This window comes from Glycine max, chromosome 4 (assembly GCF_000004515.6).
Source record: "Glycine max cultivar Williams 82 chromosome 4, Glycine_max_v4.0, whole genome shotgun sequence".
NCBI classification, from domain to species: Eukaryota; Viridiplantae; Streptophyta; class Magnoliopsida; order Fabales; family Fabaceae; genus Glycine; species Glycine max.
In genome coordinates this window covers 16,257,881-16,276,334 of record NC_016091.4, presented here as the reverse complement: position 1 = coordinate 16,276,334, position 18,454 = coordinate 16,257,881, and the positions used below count along the sequence as shown (strand labels likewise).

The 18,454-nt window shown below is 36.5% G+C and overlaps 2 protein-coding genes across 7 annotated transcripts in view; both read left to right on the top strand.

The window, feature by feature from the left end:
- The first annotated feature begins 2,441 nt into the window (after positions 1-2,441).
- Positions 2,442-7,102, top strand: CRK8 (cysteine-rich receptor-like protein kinase). Of its 2 annotated transcripts, none has more exons than XM_003523872.5 (7): positions 2,442-3,515; positions 4,358-4,477; positions 4,559-4,737; positions 4,827-5,037; positions 5,254-5,491; positions 5,692-5,842; positions 6,236-7,101. In XM_003523872.5, the coding sequence occupies exons 1-7, from the start codon at positions 2,708-2,710 to the stop codon at positions 6,542-6,544; spliced, it is 2,016 nt and encodes a 671-aa protein (XP_003523920.2). In that variant the 5' UTR covers positions 2,442-2,707; the 3' UTR covers positions 6,545-7,101. The 2 variants fall into 2 exon arrangements, with proteins under 2 accessions (XP_003523920.2, XP_006578405.1); XM_006578342.4 differs by having other exon boundaries at positions 2,543-3,515; positions 4,568-4,737; positions 6,236-7,102.
- A 1,566-nt stretch (positions 7,103-8,668) lies between these two features.
- Positions 8,669-18,454, top strand: part of LOC100798161 (uncharacterized) — a 44,457-nt gene continuing 34,671 nt past the window's right edge. The window contains exon 1 of one of the 5 annotated variants that reach the window (XR_003266793.2): positions 8,669-9,382. The gene's annotated coding sequence lies outside the window, so the exon portion shown is untranslated. The remainder of the gene's footprint in view (positions 9,383-18,454) is intronic. The other 4 variants (XR_003266790.2, XR_005891057.1, XR_001387927.3 and 1 more) reach the window with 4 other exon arrangements.

Sequence of the window (18,454 nt, the reverse complement as noted above, 5' to 3'; positions counted from 1 at the left end):
TCATTAAGGAACTAAAAGTGGGGTATTGAAGGAATCCAATTGGCCTCTGAAAGCTGCTCATTAGTTTGTGACAGAGCATCTGCAACAACATTGCTTTAGCCTGATTTATATTGTATGGTGTAGTCATATTTGAGGAGTTTGGCTAGATAATAGTGTTGCTCTGGTGTCTGGATCGCCTGAGTCATCAACTCCCGCAAGCTCTTATGGTTTGTGAGGATTATGAAAGGATGATCGTTATGAGTACGCAAAGCAGTCTTGTGTATGTCTGTTGGTGCCATTTGAATTTGATGGAAACCCTGTGCGAGGTCCATTTTGGAGAACCAGGTGGCGTGATGGAGGTCGTCCAAGAGGTCGTCGATGGTGGGAATTAGGAATCTATCTTTAATAGTGACGGTGTTGAGTGCATGATAGTCCACAAAGAAACGCCATGTTCCATCCTTCTTCTTGACTAAGAGCACGAGGAAAGAATACGGGCTGCGACTCTGCCTTATATGGTTACGAAGGAGCATCTCTTCAACTTGGGTTTCAATTTCGTGCTTCTGAAAATAAGAATACTTATAGGGTTTAACGTGAACTGGTCAAGAATTAGGTAAGAGGTGAATTTGGTGGTCGTGGAGTCTCGGGGGAGGCAGGGAAATGGGCTATTGGAATAGGGCTGAATAGGACTGAAGGGGGTTCTGGAGGGCTTGTGGTATGGTATCCTTTCCTGCAGTGGAGGTCAAAGGAGGATGCACTGAATGCAGACCTTCCTACAATCCCTTTAATTTGGATTCGACAGAGCACTAATAACTTTACAAAGTTTTCCGAATTAGGAGAAGGTGGATTTGGACCTGTTTACAAGGTGTCATTGAAGTTTTGATGTGCATGCAAACCATGTACAATTTTGCTTTGACTCTTAGTTGCCATACTTATTATTTATCCTTTTCTTTCAGGGTACTTTAGAAGATGGAACAGAAATTGCTGTCAAAAGACTCTCTAAAACATAAATGGATGACGAATATATTTGTAATTCTTTTGTACCACGAATATAAATTGGTAACATCGGCTGACATAGATGAGCTTTTATTTATTTATTTATTACTATTATTATGAGAGTGTACACTCACATGTATGGTTAACTAAACAAATGGACTCAACAATTAACAAAGTATTTCAATTATATAATATAATACATGCTCATTTATTTAATTGATAATTAGGTAAACAATTATTGATTAATCTAATAAGTTGACAATTATTTAAATAAATTTAATGTTATAACTAAGCAGGAGCTGACAATTAATCACAATGAATCCATGTATTATAATTAACCATTAAGTTGAGAATTAATTGTTAACTTTAAACTAAATAGCTGAACTTATTTACCATTCTAATTATACTAATGACAAAATATACATAAAATGTTGAATATTTAAATTTTGAGAAATGAGTATAATACATCTTTAAACCTAAGCAAATTGATAATATAAAATAATAACAATATTAGTAAGGAATTATAATAATTGTGAAATCAATTTTATTTTCTTCTTATAGTTGAGATCAAAGCAGTATACCCTTAATTTACACATATGTATTTATTGTGAAGTAGAAATAAAAAATTGTAAAATAAGAAATCTCATAACTATTTTATTAAGATAAAAAATTATTATATTTTTTATTTTTAAATAAAAACTTTAAAGATAGATAAAAAGAAATCGAGGTAGTATAAATACTTAAGGAACTGTCTCTAAGTTTTGTCCTCTTTTTAACTTCCTTTAAATTCTTAAGTTAGAAATTTTATGGCACCCCATAGAGAAAGAAAAAATGAGGGATTTAATCTTCGACTCCCTTAAACTCAATTCCTGCCTCGGTCACTGCAGAAATTTGATTAGCTAAAAAAAGCAATTAAAAAAACTAATATCACACACATAATAAAAAATTCAAAATAGAGAAATTAAAAATGCAATTAAACACATATTTTCCTTTAATCTTTTTAATAAACTATACTCAAGGAGACTTTTCCAACACGTATTTAATTATGGTATGCGGTTAATTAAGGAAGAAAACTTACCAGCAAGTTTGACCCATAATTGGATTGAAGCTGAGATTGAGACACCTTTATTTATTTTTCCTTGATCATAGCCAAGTATACTTTCTCCCTTATTTGTCTTCTTTTAATGTCGCAGTCAGTATGTAGTGCCAATCCAACCATAAAAAATTAAAATAAAATAAAATAAATTAAAGAATATTAGTAAGCGTTTGGATCATTATCCATATCCATATATTTCAAACGTTCGATTGTATAATGCCATATGTGAAGTTAACATAAACTCAATTATTATCAAGGGAAATGGAGGCTCCAAAATGGTTTTACTTTTCTTAGATGTACCAATGTTGACCACACTTTATACTTCAAATATTTCAACATATTCAATACCACAACAACCTTATACTATTGATTTTCCAATGTGAGAAATTTCTATCCTACCTGGCCCAGCCCCACCTACACGCTTCCTAATATATGAACGGAGCTATTTCATAGTGAACAATGTTAATAAATAAATTAACATTGTGAACGGTCAAAAGATTTATGCTACAAGCTGCCACTTTAGCAGGATCTCAGAACATTAAAATGTGCATGGTACATCAATGTCAAAACATTAGACAAATTGATCATATATTACTTTGAAATCTGGGGCCTCTAACGCACTAGCCTCACATAAATTATATGTTGATCATACACAGCGGTGATTGCAGCAAAAGAAGAATGGTTTATCAATGGTTTTTTATTATCAAATTCATGTGCCTTCTTTGCTTCGTTGCTGGTCAGAACAGTAGCAATACACAACCACTTGATTATAGATATGCTTGTTTGGACCAAACTTCTGTTCCTCCTTCTACTACATACCAAACCAATCTCGACGATTTGATCTCTTCCCTCTCATCTGATTCTGCTACCAGCAATGGTTTTGGGAATGGAACTTCAGGTATTGATGAAAACATGGTTTATGGACTCTATCTTTGTCGTGGCGATGTGAACACCAGCCTTTGCCACTCATGTGTTCAAAACTCTAGCATATTGCTCAAGCAGCACTGCCCCAACACTGCCTCAGCTATTTTGTGGTACCCCTTTTGTCTTCTGAGGTACTCAAACCAGAATTTCTTTGGCAACCTCACCTTAACGCCTAGGATTCCGATGTTTGACGCCACGCAAAATTTTACTAGTGCTGGAGAGTTTGACAGTGATGCCAGGGTTTTGATGAATGGTTTAATACAAATGGGGTCAGAGGAACCCTTGATGTTTGGGACACATATGTTCAATATAAATGGCACTCAAAGAAGGTATGGTTGGGTACAGTGCAGCAGAGATATTACAACTGAGGAATGCAGAACATGTTTGAGCAATATGCTTGAAGATGTTGAGAATTGCTGTGAGGAGAAGAAGGTGTGGCGTGTCTTTTCTCCAAGTTGTATTGTGATGTATGAAACTCAGCCATTTTTTTTGAATGGAACTTCTGAGCCAACGCCTCAGCAAGGTATGAGTTTAATTCTTTCATTTATGACTTTCAGGTTTCAGCTCATTCTGATACTTTTGTACCATTCATCTAGGGCCAAGTTGCTATGATTTATAAGATGGTACTAGTGAAAATTCATATCCCTAAAATTGGAATTGATGTTTACACTAAGTATCCTGTCAATTTGCTTTAACATGATGTTTACACCAGTAGAAGTTGTACTTCAACATCTTTTCTTTAAAGTTATCCTGTCACAGAGGCATCATAATCAGTATTCAAAGATGAAATTATGCTAACCATTCATCTAGTGCCAATTTTATATGATTTGAAATAAGATACAGAGTGAAAATTCATCCCTAAACTTTGAATGGATGTTTAAGAATAATTTTAACATCTGTTCTTGAAGACATTTTTCAAAATCCCCTCCTGCACCCACTTAGCGACAATGTGTTACTCTGATCTTGAAAGTTTTCATCTACACAAATTAGTACTTTAAGGTATGAAATTATTTACATGTTGACAACTTGCTAGTGTAGACATGTTATCAAGTTGACTACTAGGAACAAATTTGTATAGGTATAGTAACAGAAGTTACTGCTTTTAAGGAGCAAATTTTACATAAACTCTTATATTTTTGGCTATAAAGTGGTCTAAGGTCAAGGGACTTGGTGCCACTTGAGCTAATACTCTTCCGGAAGCATGATTTAGAGATGTACTTGTTTGTATATATTTTAATCTAAGTATAAAATAAAGCCAAAGCTCCTTAAAGTTTTATTTACAAGGCCTAAAACAACAAATATTTCCACTTCTCTCAAACATTTTTCACAAATGCAACATATTGTTTTGTCTTGGTAATGATGCAGACGAAGATGGGGATAACAGAAGGTGGTTGATTATAGTAATCATTTCTGTATCTGGAGTTGTGGTAGTAGCTCTATTGTCTATCAGCACATACTACTTCTGGTGTTTGAAATGGAAAAAAGGTAAGCATTAACTCTTAGATGTTCTTTGAGCTGAGGCTATCTATCAGTTCCTGTTTATGTTTGATAACTTCATCTTTGTAGACAAACAAGCTATTCAAGAGGATGGACTAAATTCAATGTTTTCTCAAGATCAAACGGACAAGGAGGAGAGTATGAATGCTGACCTTCCTATGATGCCTCTGAGTACTATTCTAAAAAGTACAAATAATTTTTCTGATGAGCATAAACTAGGGAAAGGTGGATTTGGCCCTGTCTATAAGGTATAAAATTAGGATATAAGACATGATATTTATTTGTTTGATTTCTCCCCTTGCAACATTCTGACTTAGAGACTTGAAAAATGTTTTAGGGAGTTTTACCAGATGGAAGGCAAATTGCTGTTAAAAGGCTTTCAAAAACTTCTGTTCAAGGTGTGGAGGAATTCAAAAATGAAGTAATATTGATAGCAAAATTACAGCATCGCAACCTTGTGAGACTGTTGGCTTGCTGCATTGAGCAAAATGAAAAGCTTCTTGTCTATGAATTCATGCCAAATTCAAGCCTTGATTTCCACTTATTTGGTATGACTCCAATGCAATGAACCTGTTGTTTGTTATTATATTTCTCATCATTGTAAGAAATCAACCATTTGATGGAATATCTATAAATATACACACATGCACACACAATTGCTACCTAGGTCATATTTTCTATGGATTTAGTCATATTTCTTAGAATTACATGTTTTTGAATATATTATATTTCTAATAATTGCATTGCTTTGTATTTATTGTCAGATATGGAGAAGGGTGAACATCTGGAATGGAAAAACCGATTAAACATTATTAATGGGATTGCTAAAGGGCTTCTATATCTACATGAAGACTCTAGGCTAAGGGTTATTCACAGAGACCTGAAAGCTAGTAACATTCTATTAGATCATGAAATGAATCCAAAAATTTCAGACTTTGGATTGGCAAGAACATTTGGAGGAGACCAGAAGCAGGCAAATACAATTAGAGTTGTGGGAACTTAGTAAGTATAAACTATTTTGCTTTCTTTTACTTGTACAAAAACATTGCATACCAAGCCAAATTCTTCACATGAATTACATGAGTATGCAACTGTGTATTGCCACAGAGAATTTTATATATTTTCAACCTGATTTATTAATTTAATGAATTAACATGCAATACGTGATTGATAAAATTTGCTGTTACATTGATTTTGAGCAGTGGATACATGGCTCCTGAGTATGCTATGGAAGGCTTGTTTTCAGTAAAGTCAGATGTTTTCAGCTTTGGTGTTCTTTTGTTAGAGATCATCAGTGGAAAAAGGAGTAGTAAATTCTATCTGTCAGACCAAGGCCAAAGCCTTCTCATATATGTAAGTTTCCTAATTTATTTATAGGCTTAAATATGTTTAAGTTCCTTACAAATATAGCAATTTTGATTTTATGTTCCTGCAAAATATAGCAGTTTTTGGTTTTAGTTCCGGCAAATAGAACAATTTTTGTTTTTAGTACTTGCTTTTGCTTCTATGTTCCAGCAAAATTTTGTGTTTTGGTTTTTAGTCCTTACCGTCACAGCAGGGACCAAAACACGTGACGACAAATATTACAAGGATCAAAAGCAGAAAAGAAATTAGAATGCTTGAAAACAAAAATTGCTATATATGCAGGGACGTAAAACATATTTAACCTTATGTTAATATTCATTTTCTTCAATTGCTTTTATGGGCAATGGGGTACGAAGTTTTTATATATATTTACTATTATAGGCATGGAACCTCTGGTGTGAGAGGAAAGGTTTGGAATTGATGGATCCAATAATAGAAAAGTCATGCGTACGTAGTGAAGTTCTGAAGTGTATGCACATTGGACTATTGTGTGTACAAGAAGATGCAGCAGATAGACCAAAAATGTCAAGTGTTGTTCATATGCTTGCAAGTGACACAGTGAGTCTTTCCGTCCCCACACGCCCTGCATTTTCTGTTGGAAGAGCTGTCACTGAACGCGAGTGTTCATCAAACACTTCTATGCATTACTCTGTCAATGAAGCAACAGTCTCTGAAGTGATACCAAGGTGACAAATAGAACTGGACATGCTTTTCTTCTTAGCTTTTGTAGGATGCAGGAATTCTGTGTATAAGTTACCTAAAGACAGAAGATTAACATATTTTTAGGAAGATGAAATAATTTTTTGGTGTATAAAAATGATCGAGTTTCGGAAAGTATACTTTGGCTTAATTGTATTTATTATCATGGGTGATGTTCTGTTTTTTTTTTTTTTTTTTTTTATGGTAATCACCTTAACCAAGGTCTTTAGCTTTAGTTTTTGGTGAGACTATGAGGTATTCCGATCTTGTAAGCTTTGGTACTTTAGATTGACTATGAGATTAATCTTTATTCCCTCTCCACGAATGATGATGGGTCATGTACTCATTATTTGAACATCAAGTTGTCTTCAGATAGAGCAATCGATCTCTCCCATCTGTCTCTTCCATAGGAATGGATTCTCTGCAATGACATTATCACTATATGAGATCCTAGTCCTTCAATGAATTTTATCAATGTAATATATTTCTACAATAAAGGTGAGATTTAGTAAAATAAACAGAGGTTTTAACACAACTATCTCAAGTTTTTTTTTTTTTTTCATGAGAATTCATTTCCCTCTTCCCTGCCTTTTAAATAACTAACATAAATGTTGAATAGGAGTTACAAGCTTTACTTCATGAGAGGGTTCATTCACCTCTACGATGCCTTTTTTTTTTTCATGAGATGATTCATTTTCCTCTTCCATGCAATTTGTGGTGATTTTTGTTTAACTTGTGACCGTTTTTAATCCTAAATTTATTACTACCACAAATTATTATATGTAAGTTTAGATTTACTAAAATATTATTTGGGACCAAAATTTTACATATTTTAATTTTATTAGGACAAAAAAAAATTCTATAGGAACAAAATTAATTTTTTTTCTATTTTATAAAGAATAAAACATATTTTAACCTATTATTTATAATACCTATATTGGGTATCCATGAATAGTTTTCCTATTTTTTATGGCTTAGAGGTCAACATGAGAGAGGGTGTAGTATTGTATTGTTTTGGTCAAAGCAATGCTTCTTTTAATATATTTTTTTTTGCCTCTTCAAAAAACTATCTAGATGTCGTCTTGATGATTTGTTCTTCCTAATGTTAGGACATATATTCCATGAGTGATTCTAAATATGACTGAATCTCACGTAGGTAAAATATATTTTCTTAAAACGTCTAAACATATGATAAATATTATTTTTTTCCCTTTGCTCGATCAGTTTATTTTGCTTCATTTTCAGCGACAGTTAGTATATTGGCCTTTTTTTTTTATCATTAATCATTGATCCTTACGTCCAATTAAAATTGATGTCGTGTTTTTTTTTTATACTAAGAATTAATGTCGTGTTAAAGCATGGAATGTTTTTTGAAAACAAAGGATTAAATTGAGTACGAAAATGACAATATTTAAACATTTTGAAAATAAAGGACTAAATTGGATTTTATTAAAATATTGATTAAATTAAACAGAATAAATAAATAGAATAATCAAATTAATAATTTAGCCAAAAATCAAATATACTTTATATGTAACATGAAAATATCCAGACACAGCTTTCTTAACATGAAGTTAAATTACTATTATGATTTATTTATTTATTTATTACTTGTATTCATATTGGTAAGAGAGATACATTAGAAATTTACAAACGCCTATGCGAGCTAATTGAGAATGCTAAGGACTAATGACTATAATGAGTCACTTGAGAGCTTGACGTTCTGTAAGCACTAAGCAGAAGGCCCCACCTTAATTAATAATCACTAGCTATTTTCTTCTCTTATGCTCTTTTTTTGGTGAATATTTTCTTCTCTTGTGTGATCTTATCCAATAATAGAATATTCCATTCCGTAACCACTAATAACCAGATAGACGTACAAAAAATTAAAAACCAGGCAGTAAATATCATAATGTAAATAATTTTTAATTTGGACTACTACATTGAGGTACGTTGTTCCTGGTCCCCCAAAGGTATTGATGACACTTAATTTTTATCCAGATTATGACAAATGCTTTGGAAAGAAAATAGGCTTGCATGGCTAAATTCAGCACCTGATCTAGGCATGAGTAAAGTTTTCATTTACACATGAATCTGTACTTTTGCAAAAACTTACATTAGTTCAAAGTTGGACCCACAATACAGTGGCACTTGTTTGAAGCATTATACAAAATATGGTTTGGCATTTTGAAATCATGTGTAAATGAAAACTTTACTCATATCAACAAACAAAACCATCTCTCTTTCACTTTGAATGTGCGAAACTAAAATGCAAACTCTTTTCACCATACATTAGTCACCAACTTGGCACCAGTTAACCTTCCATTTTGCATTCATCATTCTCACATCCATACGCATCCATTCAAGATGAGTTAACTTGGGATTTCTCACTCCTATTTTGCTGTTTTCTTTATTTTTCTTTATTTTTTTTCCTTTGCTGGATTTTAGTTCCAAGAACTCGCATTCATGCATGGTATACAAGTGTCTTGCTTAGTTCTTTTTTTTTTTTGGCATTTTGTGCTTCTTTCATAATCATGCTTTTGCTTCCTTCTGCATTTTTTTAAAGTTTAAAGCAGGTTTTTCCTCTTTTCTAAATTCCTCTTATTATTGGGTTTTCACTGTATTTCAGTGGTCCTATTTTCATATAATCTAAATCCGATTACGAAATTTCGAATTTAAATTGTCAATGTGCTTCTCTCTGTTAACTATGGAGTCGTATCTAAAGATTTTATGTGTGTTTGTGTCCACGTAGCGGTTATCCTTCCTGTGGTTCGAAAACAACACGAGCTTTTGATGACTCTGCTTCTGTGTAACGCTGCCGCCATGGAGGTAATTAATTGGATTATTTTTTATTATAAATTTCTATTTCTATTTCTAAGTTAGAATAACATGCCTTGTTTGTTGAAGGAGAGGTTATTACGACTCAGTTGATTAATTAGTCACTTAAAATCCATCAGCTTCCAATTTGTACAAGAAATTGATATGTTATATGTGTCATGTTTTTGTATTAGATTCTCTTATTCAACATTATTTGTAGAGGTTGATATTATAATGAATTATGATTGTTGGTTGCACAGTTAAATTTATATTTTAAGCAATCACAATTTAGTTGTTCAAAGAATGCAGTGAATCAAATTTTGTTTTCACTTGTGTAAGTTTGCTTAAGAAGAGAGACCTATTATTTTTATTCCTTTTCATGTTTTAAGTTTGCAGTGAATCAAATTAGGTATATTCTCTTTCATGTTATAACAACCTTCTTTGATATGTGCTTGATGCTGGTTCTGGTCTATCTTGTTTATGTTTTTTTTTATGCTTGCACCTGAACACAGCCTTGCATGATGATAGATGGGGAAAGGCGTATGTTAGTTGTGAGTTAGTTAGGATAGCTAGGATAACTAATTGTTAGTTAGTTATAACTAACTCTTAATTAGTTGAGAAATTATACGTATTCTGTCTTGGGTGTTAGAGGTATTATAATAATAATAGTACACATTATCTTCCTGGGTTTCTGGTCTAGTTCTATCACATGAATACTTTCTTTGTTGATTATGTATTTATGTGTGTGTGAGAGAGATTGCAAACTTGTTCTTTGTTTGGTTTTATGATTAAGGTTTTTCCTTGAATGTTTTATTGGGAGGGTGGTTAGCTGTGTGCTACATAAATTTGTATGGAATTGTAAACCAATAGTTTATAATTATTTGTCAAAGTTTTTTGGATAGTGGATCATGTGACACCTTTTATTCTGATATACATATTTATATAATAAAACACATAAAAATGCGGAATTACATAATATGATTTTATTCAATAAACATAAAGGAATTCACATGGATAAAAGGTTCATATCCACATTAATCACCAAATTAAAAAACTTATCAATTAAGGGTATAAAAACATTTTCGGTTCAAAACAAGGTCGTTCAAAGCGCTAGAGAATTGTCGCAACGTGTCCTTCGCGGGCGAGGCTCACGGGTGTGCTTCCCAAAGGAGGAAAGATGCGCAGAGTCGCCACCAACGTTTATTTGTGGAAAATGTCGGGAAAACCGAAGGAAACCGGTCAAAATGAAAATTCTAAGTTCGGGAGTTGTATTTACGCTTGAGGAAGGTATTAGCACCTCTCACGTTTGTCTCAAAGGACAACAGCCTATTTTTTAGAATTGTGGAATTGTGTTATCTTAACTTTTATTTCTTTTTATTTTTTGAGGTCGACAAAAGCGGGGCTTTTGCTTCTACGTACCCTCCTTTGGAGAGGAAATCAGACCTACGTAGTTCTTTCTTATGCGTGAATCAAGTGATTGATTTTTTACTTGAGGGGTGATCATTTTAAGGCGTTGGACCTTAAAAATGATCCTTTTTACTTAGTGAGAAACTGAAATGATAAACTTTCAAAAAACCTATTTTTGTGGACGAGCTTGACTAGGCAAGTTTGATTTTAGCCTTAGTTTCACTTTAGTTATTAGTCAATTCAATTAAGAATGAGAAATCCCAAAGAGAAAACGCCCGATTGATTTTCCGCTTTACTTTACTAAAAAAATATTTTTTTGATTATTATATTATTATTTTACCACTTTTTTGATTTCCAACGTGGTTACGGCACGACCGAACGGTCGGAATTCATTTCAAATGAAAGTAACGGATGATACAATTCAAACGATCGGTGGAAATTTATTTTATTTTTAGATTAGGCGAGAAATGACTTGAATAAATGGCTTAAGCACGTCAAAAGGGGGTATAAAAAGTAAATGAAAACGAGAATAAAAATACATGAAACAAAATGTGGACCACCACGGGTACATAGAATGAATTGAAAAGCTCGGTTTGGGAACTTACCCGTTGAAGAACGAAGAACGGATGAAGAACGATGAATAATAGAGGAAAACCTTCACGGATTTGCTTACGGAAACCTCTCGGAAGCGTTACGGAAGCACCTCGGCTTGGATTTTCTTCACGGAAACAATTTTTTTTCACCCAAAACAGCTGAAATACCTCACCAGGGGCATCCGGGATCCTTAGAACAGCCCCCTTCAGCCTATTTATAGGAAAAAGGGGGAGGAGGTTGCCGCCCAGCTCGCCCAGGCGAGCTCAGCTCGCCCAGACCGAAAGCAACCCAGCTCCAAAAAAACATTCTGGAAGGCCCAATTCAAAATTTCGAAATTGCTATTTGCACCCCCTCCAATTTTGATAAAATCACCCCTTCTTTCGTAATTTACGGAAAAGTTACGGAAGCCTTACGGAAGCATATAGGACTTGATTTTCTTCTTTTTTTTCTCTTCTGTCTCACCCGTATTAAGTTAATTATGCTTATTTAGGGTTATGGGAATTTTACGGAAGCATTACGGGTGTCCCAGAAGCCCCGAAATCCCATTTTTCAACATAACGGGGGGGTGTGGTGGCCACCTAGCTCGCCCAGGCGAGCTAGGTTGCTTCAACCTTAAGCAAGAAATGGCCCAGAAACCTCTAGGAGGGCCCAGATTCAAAAATTACTATTTGCAGCCCCATTTTACTAAATACACCCCCTTTTCTATTTTTTTTCGTAATTCTTTTTCCGTAACGTTACGAAACTTTACGAATTTCGTAACGATACTTATTTTCCTTCCGCAAGGCTACAAATCCTCACGGATTATGTATTTACTCTTTTTTAGCTTTCGAAGAAGTTACGAAAACTCACGGATTGCGCAAAAACACCTCTTTTCGATTTCCGCCACATTACGGAATTTCACGGATCGCGCAAGCCTGCTTCCTTTTGATTTCTGAGACATCTCGGGACTTCATTTATTGCATGTCATTAAGTAATAATCCCCGGACGAAATTAGGGTATGACAGTTGCCCCTCTTTACTTACCTCTCATCGGAGATAAGAGGAAAGCAAAGATAGGACACTGATTTCGTCTGCCCTGCCCTTTCCGTGATGACGACCCTCATCTCTACTTCTTCTTTTTTTCTTCTGCACAAAACAAAATACAAACAACAACCAGAACAACGAATATAATACATATATACACATATACACATACTTGGCGAAGGAACCGATCTGGAAAACAACAAAATAACGTGCTTCCCAGTCACCAGAAGCTTCGCACTTGATAATGGAGACACATGAACAGCGCTAGGCAATGACATTCATGGTGCTCCGAACAAAGGTGGAGTATGGAGGATTGCCTTGAGGGTCCGCACTTAGGCAATCATGAAACTCAGCTCCAAACTCGAAAGTGGAGGACACATGAACAGTCCTAAGCAATAACATTCATGTGGCTCTGGAAAAGGATGAGAATGGAGGATTGCCTTGAGAGTCCTCTCTTAGGCAATCATGAAACACAACTCCAAACTCAAAAGTGGAGGACACATGAACAGCCCTAAGCAATAACATTCACGTGGCTCCGGAAAAGGACGAGAATGGAGGATTGCCTTGAGGGTCCTCTCTTAGGCAATCATGGAACACAGCTCCAGACTCGAAAATGGAGGACACATGAACAGCCCTAAACAAGAACATTCATGTGGCTCCGGAAAAGGACGAGAATGGAGGATTGCCTTGAGGGTCCTCTCTTAGGCAATCATGGAACACAGCTTCAACTCGAAAATGGAGGACACATGAACAGCCCTACACAAGAACATTCATGTGGCTCCGGAAAAGGACGAGAATGGAGGATTGCCTTGAGGGTCCTCTCTTAGACAATCATGGAACACAGCTCCAGACTCAAAAGTGGAGGACACATGAACAGCCCTAAGCAATAACATTCATGTGGCTCCGGAACAGGATGAGAATGGAGGATTGCCTTGAGGGTCCTCTCTTAGGCAATCATGGAACACAGCTCCAAACTCGAAAATGGAGGACACATGAATGACAACGCAATTCATTCATGTGGCTCCGGAACAGGATGAGAATGGAGGATTGCCTTGAGGGTCCTCTCTTAGGCAATCATGGAACACAGCTCCAAACTCAAAAATGGAGGACACAGGAATGACAACGCAATTCATTCATGTGGCTCCGGAACAGGATGAGAATGGAGGATTGCCTTGAGGGTCCTCTCTTAGGCAATCATGGAACACAGCTCCAAACTCGAAAGTGGAGGACACATGAATGACAACGCAATTCATTCATGTGGCTCCGGAACAGGATGAGAATGGAGGATGGCCTTGAGGGTCCTCTCTTAGGCAATCATGGAACACAACTCCAAACTCGAAAATGGAGGACGCATGAATGACAACGCAATTCATTCACGTGGCTCCGGAACAGGATGAGAATGGAGGATTGCCTTGAGGGTCCTCTCTTAGGCAATCATGGAACACAGTTCGAAACTCGAAAATGGACGACACATGAATGACAACGCAATTCATTCATGTGGCTCCGGAACAGGATGAGAATGGAGGATTGCCTTGAGGGTCCTCTCTTAGGCAATCATGGAACACAACTCCAAACTCGAAAGTGGAGGACACATAAACAGCCCTAAGCAATAACATTCATGTGGCTCCGGAACAGGATGAGAATGGAGGATTGCCTTGAGGGTCCTCTCTTAGGCAATCATGGAACACAGCTGCAAACTCGAAAATGGAGGACACATGAATGACAACGCAATTCATTCATGTGGCTCCGGAAAAGGATTAGAATGGAGGATTGCCTTGAGGGTCCTCTCTTAGGCAATCATGGAACACAGCTCCAAACTCGAAAATGGAGGACACATGAATGACAACGCAATTCATTCACGTGGCTTCGGAACAGGATGAGAATGGAGGATTGCCTTGAGGGTCCTCTCTTAGGCAATCATGGAACACAGCTCCAAACTCGAAAATGGAGGACACATGAATGACAACGCAATTCATTCATGCGGCTCCGGAACAGGATGAGAATAGAGGATTGCCTTGAGGGTCCTCTCTTAGGCAATCATGGAACACAGCTCCAAACTCGAAAATGGAGGACACAGGAATGACAACGCAATTCATTATGTGGCTCCGGAACAGGATGAGAATGAAGGATTGCCTTGAGGGTCCTCTCTTAGGCAATCATGGAACACAGCTCCAAACTCGAAAATGGAGAACACATGAACAGCCCTAAGCAATAACATTCATGCGGCTCCGGAACAGGATGAGAATGGAGGATTGCCTTGAGGGTCCTCTCTTAGGCAATCATGGAACACAGCTCCAAACTCGAAAATGGAGGACACATGAATGACAACGCAATTCATTCATATGGCTCCGGAACAAGATGAGAATGGAGGATTGCCTTGAGGGTCCTCTCTTAGGCAATCATGGAACACAGCTCCAAACTCGAAAATGGAGAACACAGGAACAGCCCTAAGCAATAACATTCATGTGGCTCCGGAACAGGATGAGAATGGAGGATTGCCTTGAGGGTCCTCTCTTAGGCAATCATGGAACACAGCTCCAAACTCGAAAATGGAGGACACATGAATGACAACGCAATTCATTCATGTAGCTCCGGAACAGGATGAGAATGGAGGATTGCCTTGAGGGTCCTCTCTTAGGCAATCATGGAACATAGCTCCAAACTCGAAAGTGGAGGACACATGAACAGCCCTAAGCAATAACATTCATGTGGCTCCGAAAAAGGGTGTTGGCGGGACCAAACGGTCCACCGGTTTTTTCCACCTAACAGGATAACATGCTTTTTGCAAAGAAAAATAAATCATTCGCGAGAGCACCACATCTTAGAGAAACAATATACCTGTGCCAAGGGTAATCTTCCTTGCAACCGAGAATGAAGGGTAGGACGTCAACTTCTAGCTTTCAAATGAACACGCAGGGGAAACATGGGGCTAAGCTGAAAATAAATCACTCATGGTGTATAAAACTCACAAGGCAAGTGTCTTATCCTATTCCCAAACCAATAATTGCACCATGACTCTATTTTGCACGCGACTTCCTATCGAATCATAGATCAAACGTACGATCACGGACCAATAGGATTTTCTCAAGGTCAGCGTTTTTGGAGAGGAAGCTGGGTGTTTTGGTCTTTTCCTCTTTGTTCATGTGGGGTGGGATATTGCCAGTCAAGAATGATTCTGAGTGGCAATCTGGCTTTGAAGAATTTCTGTTTTCTTTCTTTCATTGATCGAGAATTGCTTCTTTTCCCTTTTCACTTCTTTTCGATCTTTGATCGGGAATCCTTATTTCCTTTCTTCTGTTCTTTTCTTTATTTTCATCTCTTTTTTCCTTTTTTCTTTCTTTCCATTTCTTCCTTTTCTTTCTTTTCACTTTTCCTTCCCCATCCCTTTCTTTGGGAAATTGGGTTTAGAATTCTATTTGCTCTCCCTTGAGGAGATTCCGCTGTCCTTTGCTTTGGGGAAAAGGAGGAGGATTCTTTTTTTATAGGCCAAGGTTCAAAGAGGTCCAAGGTTGTGTTTCAATGGGGTCTTTTATCATGGGAACCCAATCTTGATATCTGGGGTAAAACAAATTTGGGTGTCAAGGTGTCGGTCTCGGGCCGAACTTCCACATTATTCCATAAGGCACGCGTGACAATGATGATTTGAAAACAACGTGCAAAATTAGTCATGGCTACAGCCAGGTGGGCCCTCAAGCATCCTGTTTATGGCATTGTGACACTACGGTTGGGAATTTACACAGACAGACCCAACGTTTCCAAGTTATGTTCTTTCATCAGTTCAATGCATTCATCCATTCTTATCTCGGTTTATTCCGGAAAATAAACTCTTAGCATCAGTCCCTTGTTTCCAGAAGATGCGTTTGCTCTTTACGAATGATTTATACTTCTTAACTATAACATGTCGACCTTCGCGGTCTTTCTTTCTTTTTCTTTTTGTTTCATCTTTATATATTCACAAAATTATACACCTGTGGTCCTTTATGAGGAAAACTTTTCTTTGTACATCTACATTCTTATACATGACAAACTTTTTCTGTACACGCACTAGAATTCTTCCTTTTCACGTCACACGGTCTATATACAAACCCTACTTACATTCAAAGATTTTTTTCATTTTTCCCAACACACACTTATGGTTCACACAAAGGTTTCTTCATATACACTCGTTGCTCACACACACAAGGATTCCTTTCCGCGCATCCTTTACACACAAGAATCCTTCTATACACATTTCCTTTTACATACATGTATAAATAAAAACCTTTTTCTTTTCTTTATGAACATGACTTTTATTCACAGCGCTTCTTTCTTTAGGATTTTTGGTTCATTTTATTTTATTTTTTAGGACGGCGTTCCTAAATGAAAAACTCTACACGGTTCCGGAACTTCAACAAACACTATTGACAACAACGAAACAAGTACCGACGGAACAACTCAAATGATATGTATGTACAAAACAAAAGTCAAAACATGAAACAAACGTCAGTCCCTTAGTCAAACAAAAGATAACATACAAATGATAAATGATGGAACATACGAATTTGGGGATCCCACGGTCATGTGGCTCCGCATGCCCCCGGACTCTTGGGTCACGGTAACAAAAAGTGGGGTGGTCGACAAAAGCAGGGCTTTTGCTCCTACGTGTCCTCTATTTGTGATGAGGAACTTAGACCTACGTAGTTCTTGACAACTGTGAGACTAAAAATAGTCTCGGTGTTTTCTTCACCAAAATGTGAACATGCTTTAGTAAAGAGACAAAACTTCCAACTGATCATAGCAACATATGCTTTTTGGATGAAAAACAATGTGTCTATCGGGGAAGAAGAGTATACTGATGAAATTTTCTCATAACCGTAAATGAGATTTTGGATATTAGCATTTCGTTTCTAAATGACCATTTAGAGGAAACACTGGGTCCAACAAAGATAGGAGAAAATCACTCAAAGTGTATCAATCTCACACAGGTAAGTGTTTTATCCTAATTCCGAACCATAGATATGTCATGACTTGATTTTGCAAATCATTTCCTATCAAATCAAAGATTACATGCGTGATCATGGATCAATAGGACTTATTTTGGGAATGGTTTTTAGGTGGGGAATTTGGCTTTGAGTATTTTTGCCTTTTCCTTTTCTGTTTTTGTTTAGTGCGTGGCGAGAAAGTCGCTAGCGCACAGGATTTTGTCAGCAATCAGGGGACCACTTTAGGTCATGGTTTCCTTTTTCTTGTTTACTTGGTGACAATTCTGTACTGTTCAGATATTGTTTGGTCCAAAGACCTTTCTGGATGTTTCTTCTGTTTTCTTCCGATCCTTGATCGGGAATTTTCTTTCCGTTTTTTTTGCTTTCTCCCACTCTTTTATTGGGAATTTTCTTTCTTCTATTTTTTTCCCTCCCTTTCTTGGTTTGGGAATATTCTTTTCTTTTTTGTGTCTTCTCCCTTTCTTGGATTGGGAATTTTCCTTCTCTTTGCGTTTTCTTCCGAGGGCAAGGATTGACATTCCCACCCTGGGTCAAGGTTTGTAGAACGGCTGGTCATGATATATGTCAGGGTTTGGCCAGCGGTTCGGGGATAAAGGGGATGTCCCACATTATTTCCATGATATACATGCAACAATGATGATTAGGAAATTTTATGCAAAACTGGTCATGCATGCACCCATGTGGACACTCAAGCATCAAGTTTTTATGGCCATGTGACACTAGGGCTCAGGATTCATTTTCCCTACTTAAATCAACCTAGTGTTTCCAAAATATGTTTTTTATCAACTCATGCATTCATCCGAGTCCATTTTGGGCGTTCGGGAAAATTTTCACAGCACTCACCCTTCAGGTGTATACACATTTTTTTCAAAAACTGGTTATGATCAGTGAATTTTTCAAAGAAAAGCTGGAAGTTATCTCTTTTCACAAGCATGTTATTTTTTTTAGCTAGACAACCTTTATTATTTTTTTATTTTCTATTTTTTCATTTTTTTTCTTCCTTCTTATTCTTTTCTTGCTCGCTCTCTTTTTGCTCTCTTTTTTTCCATGAGGTATTTTGCTACCTAAACATACGTATA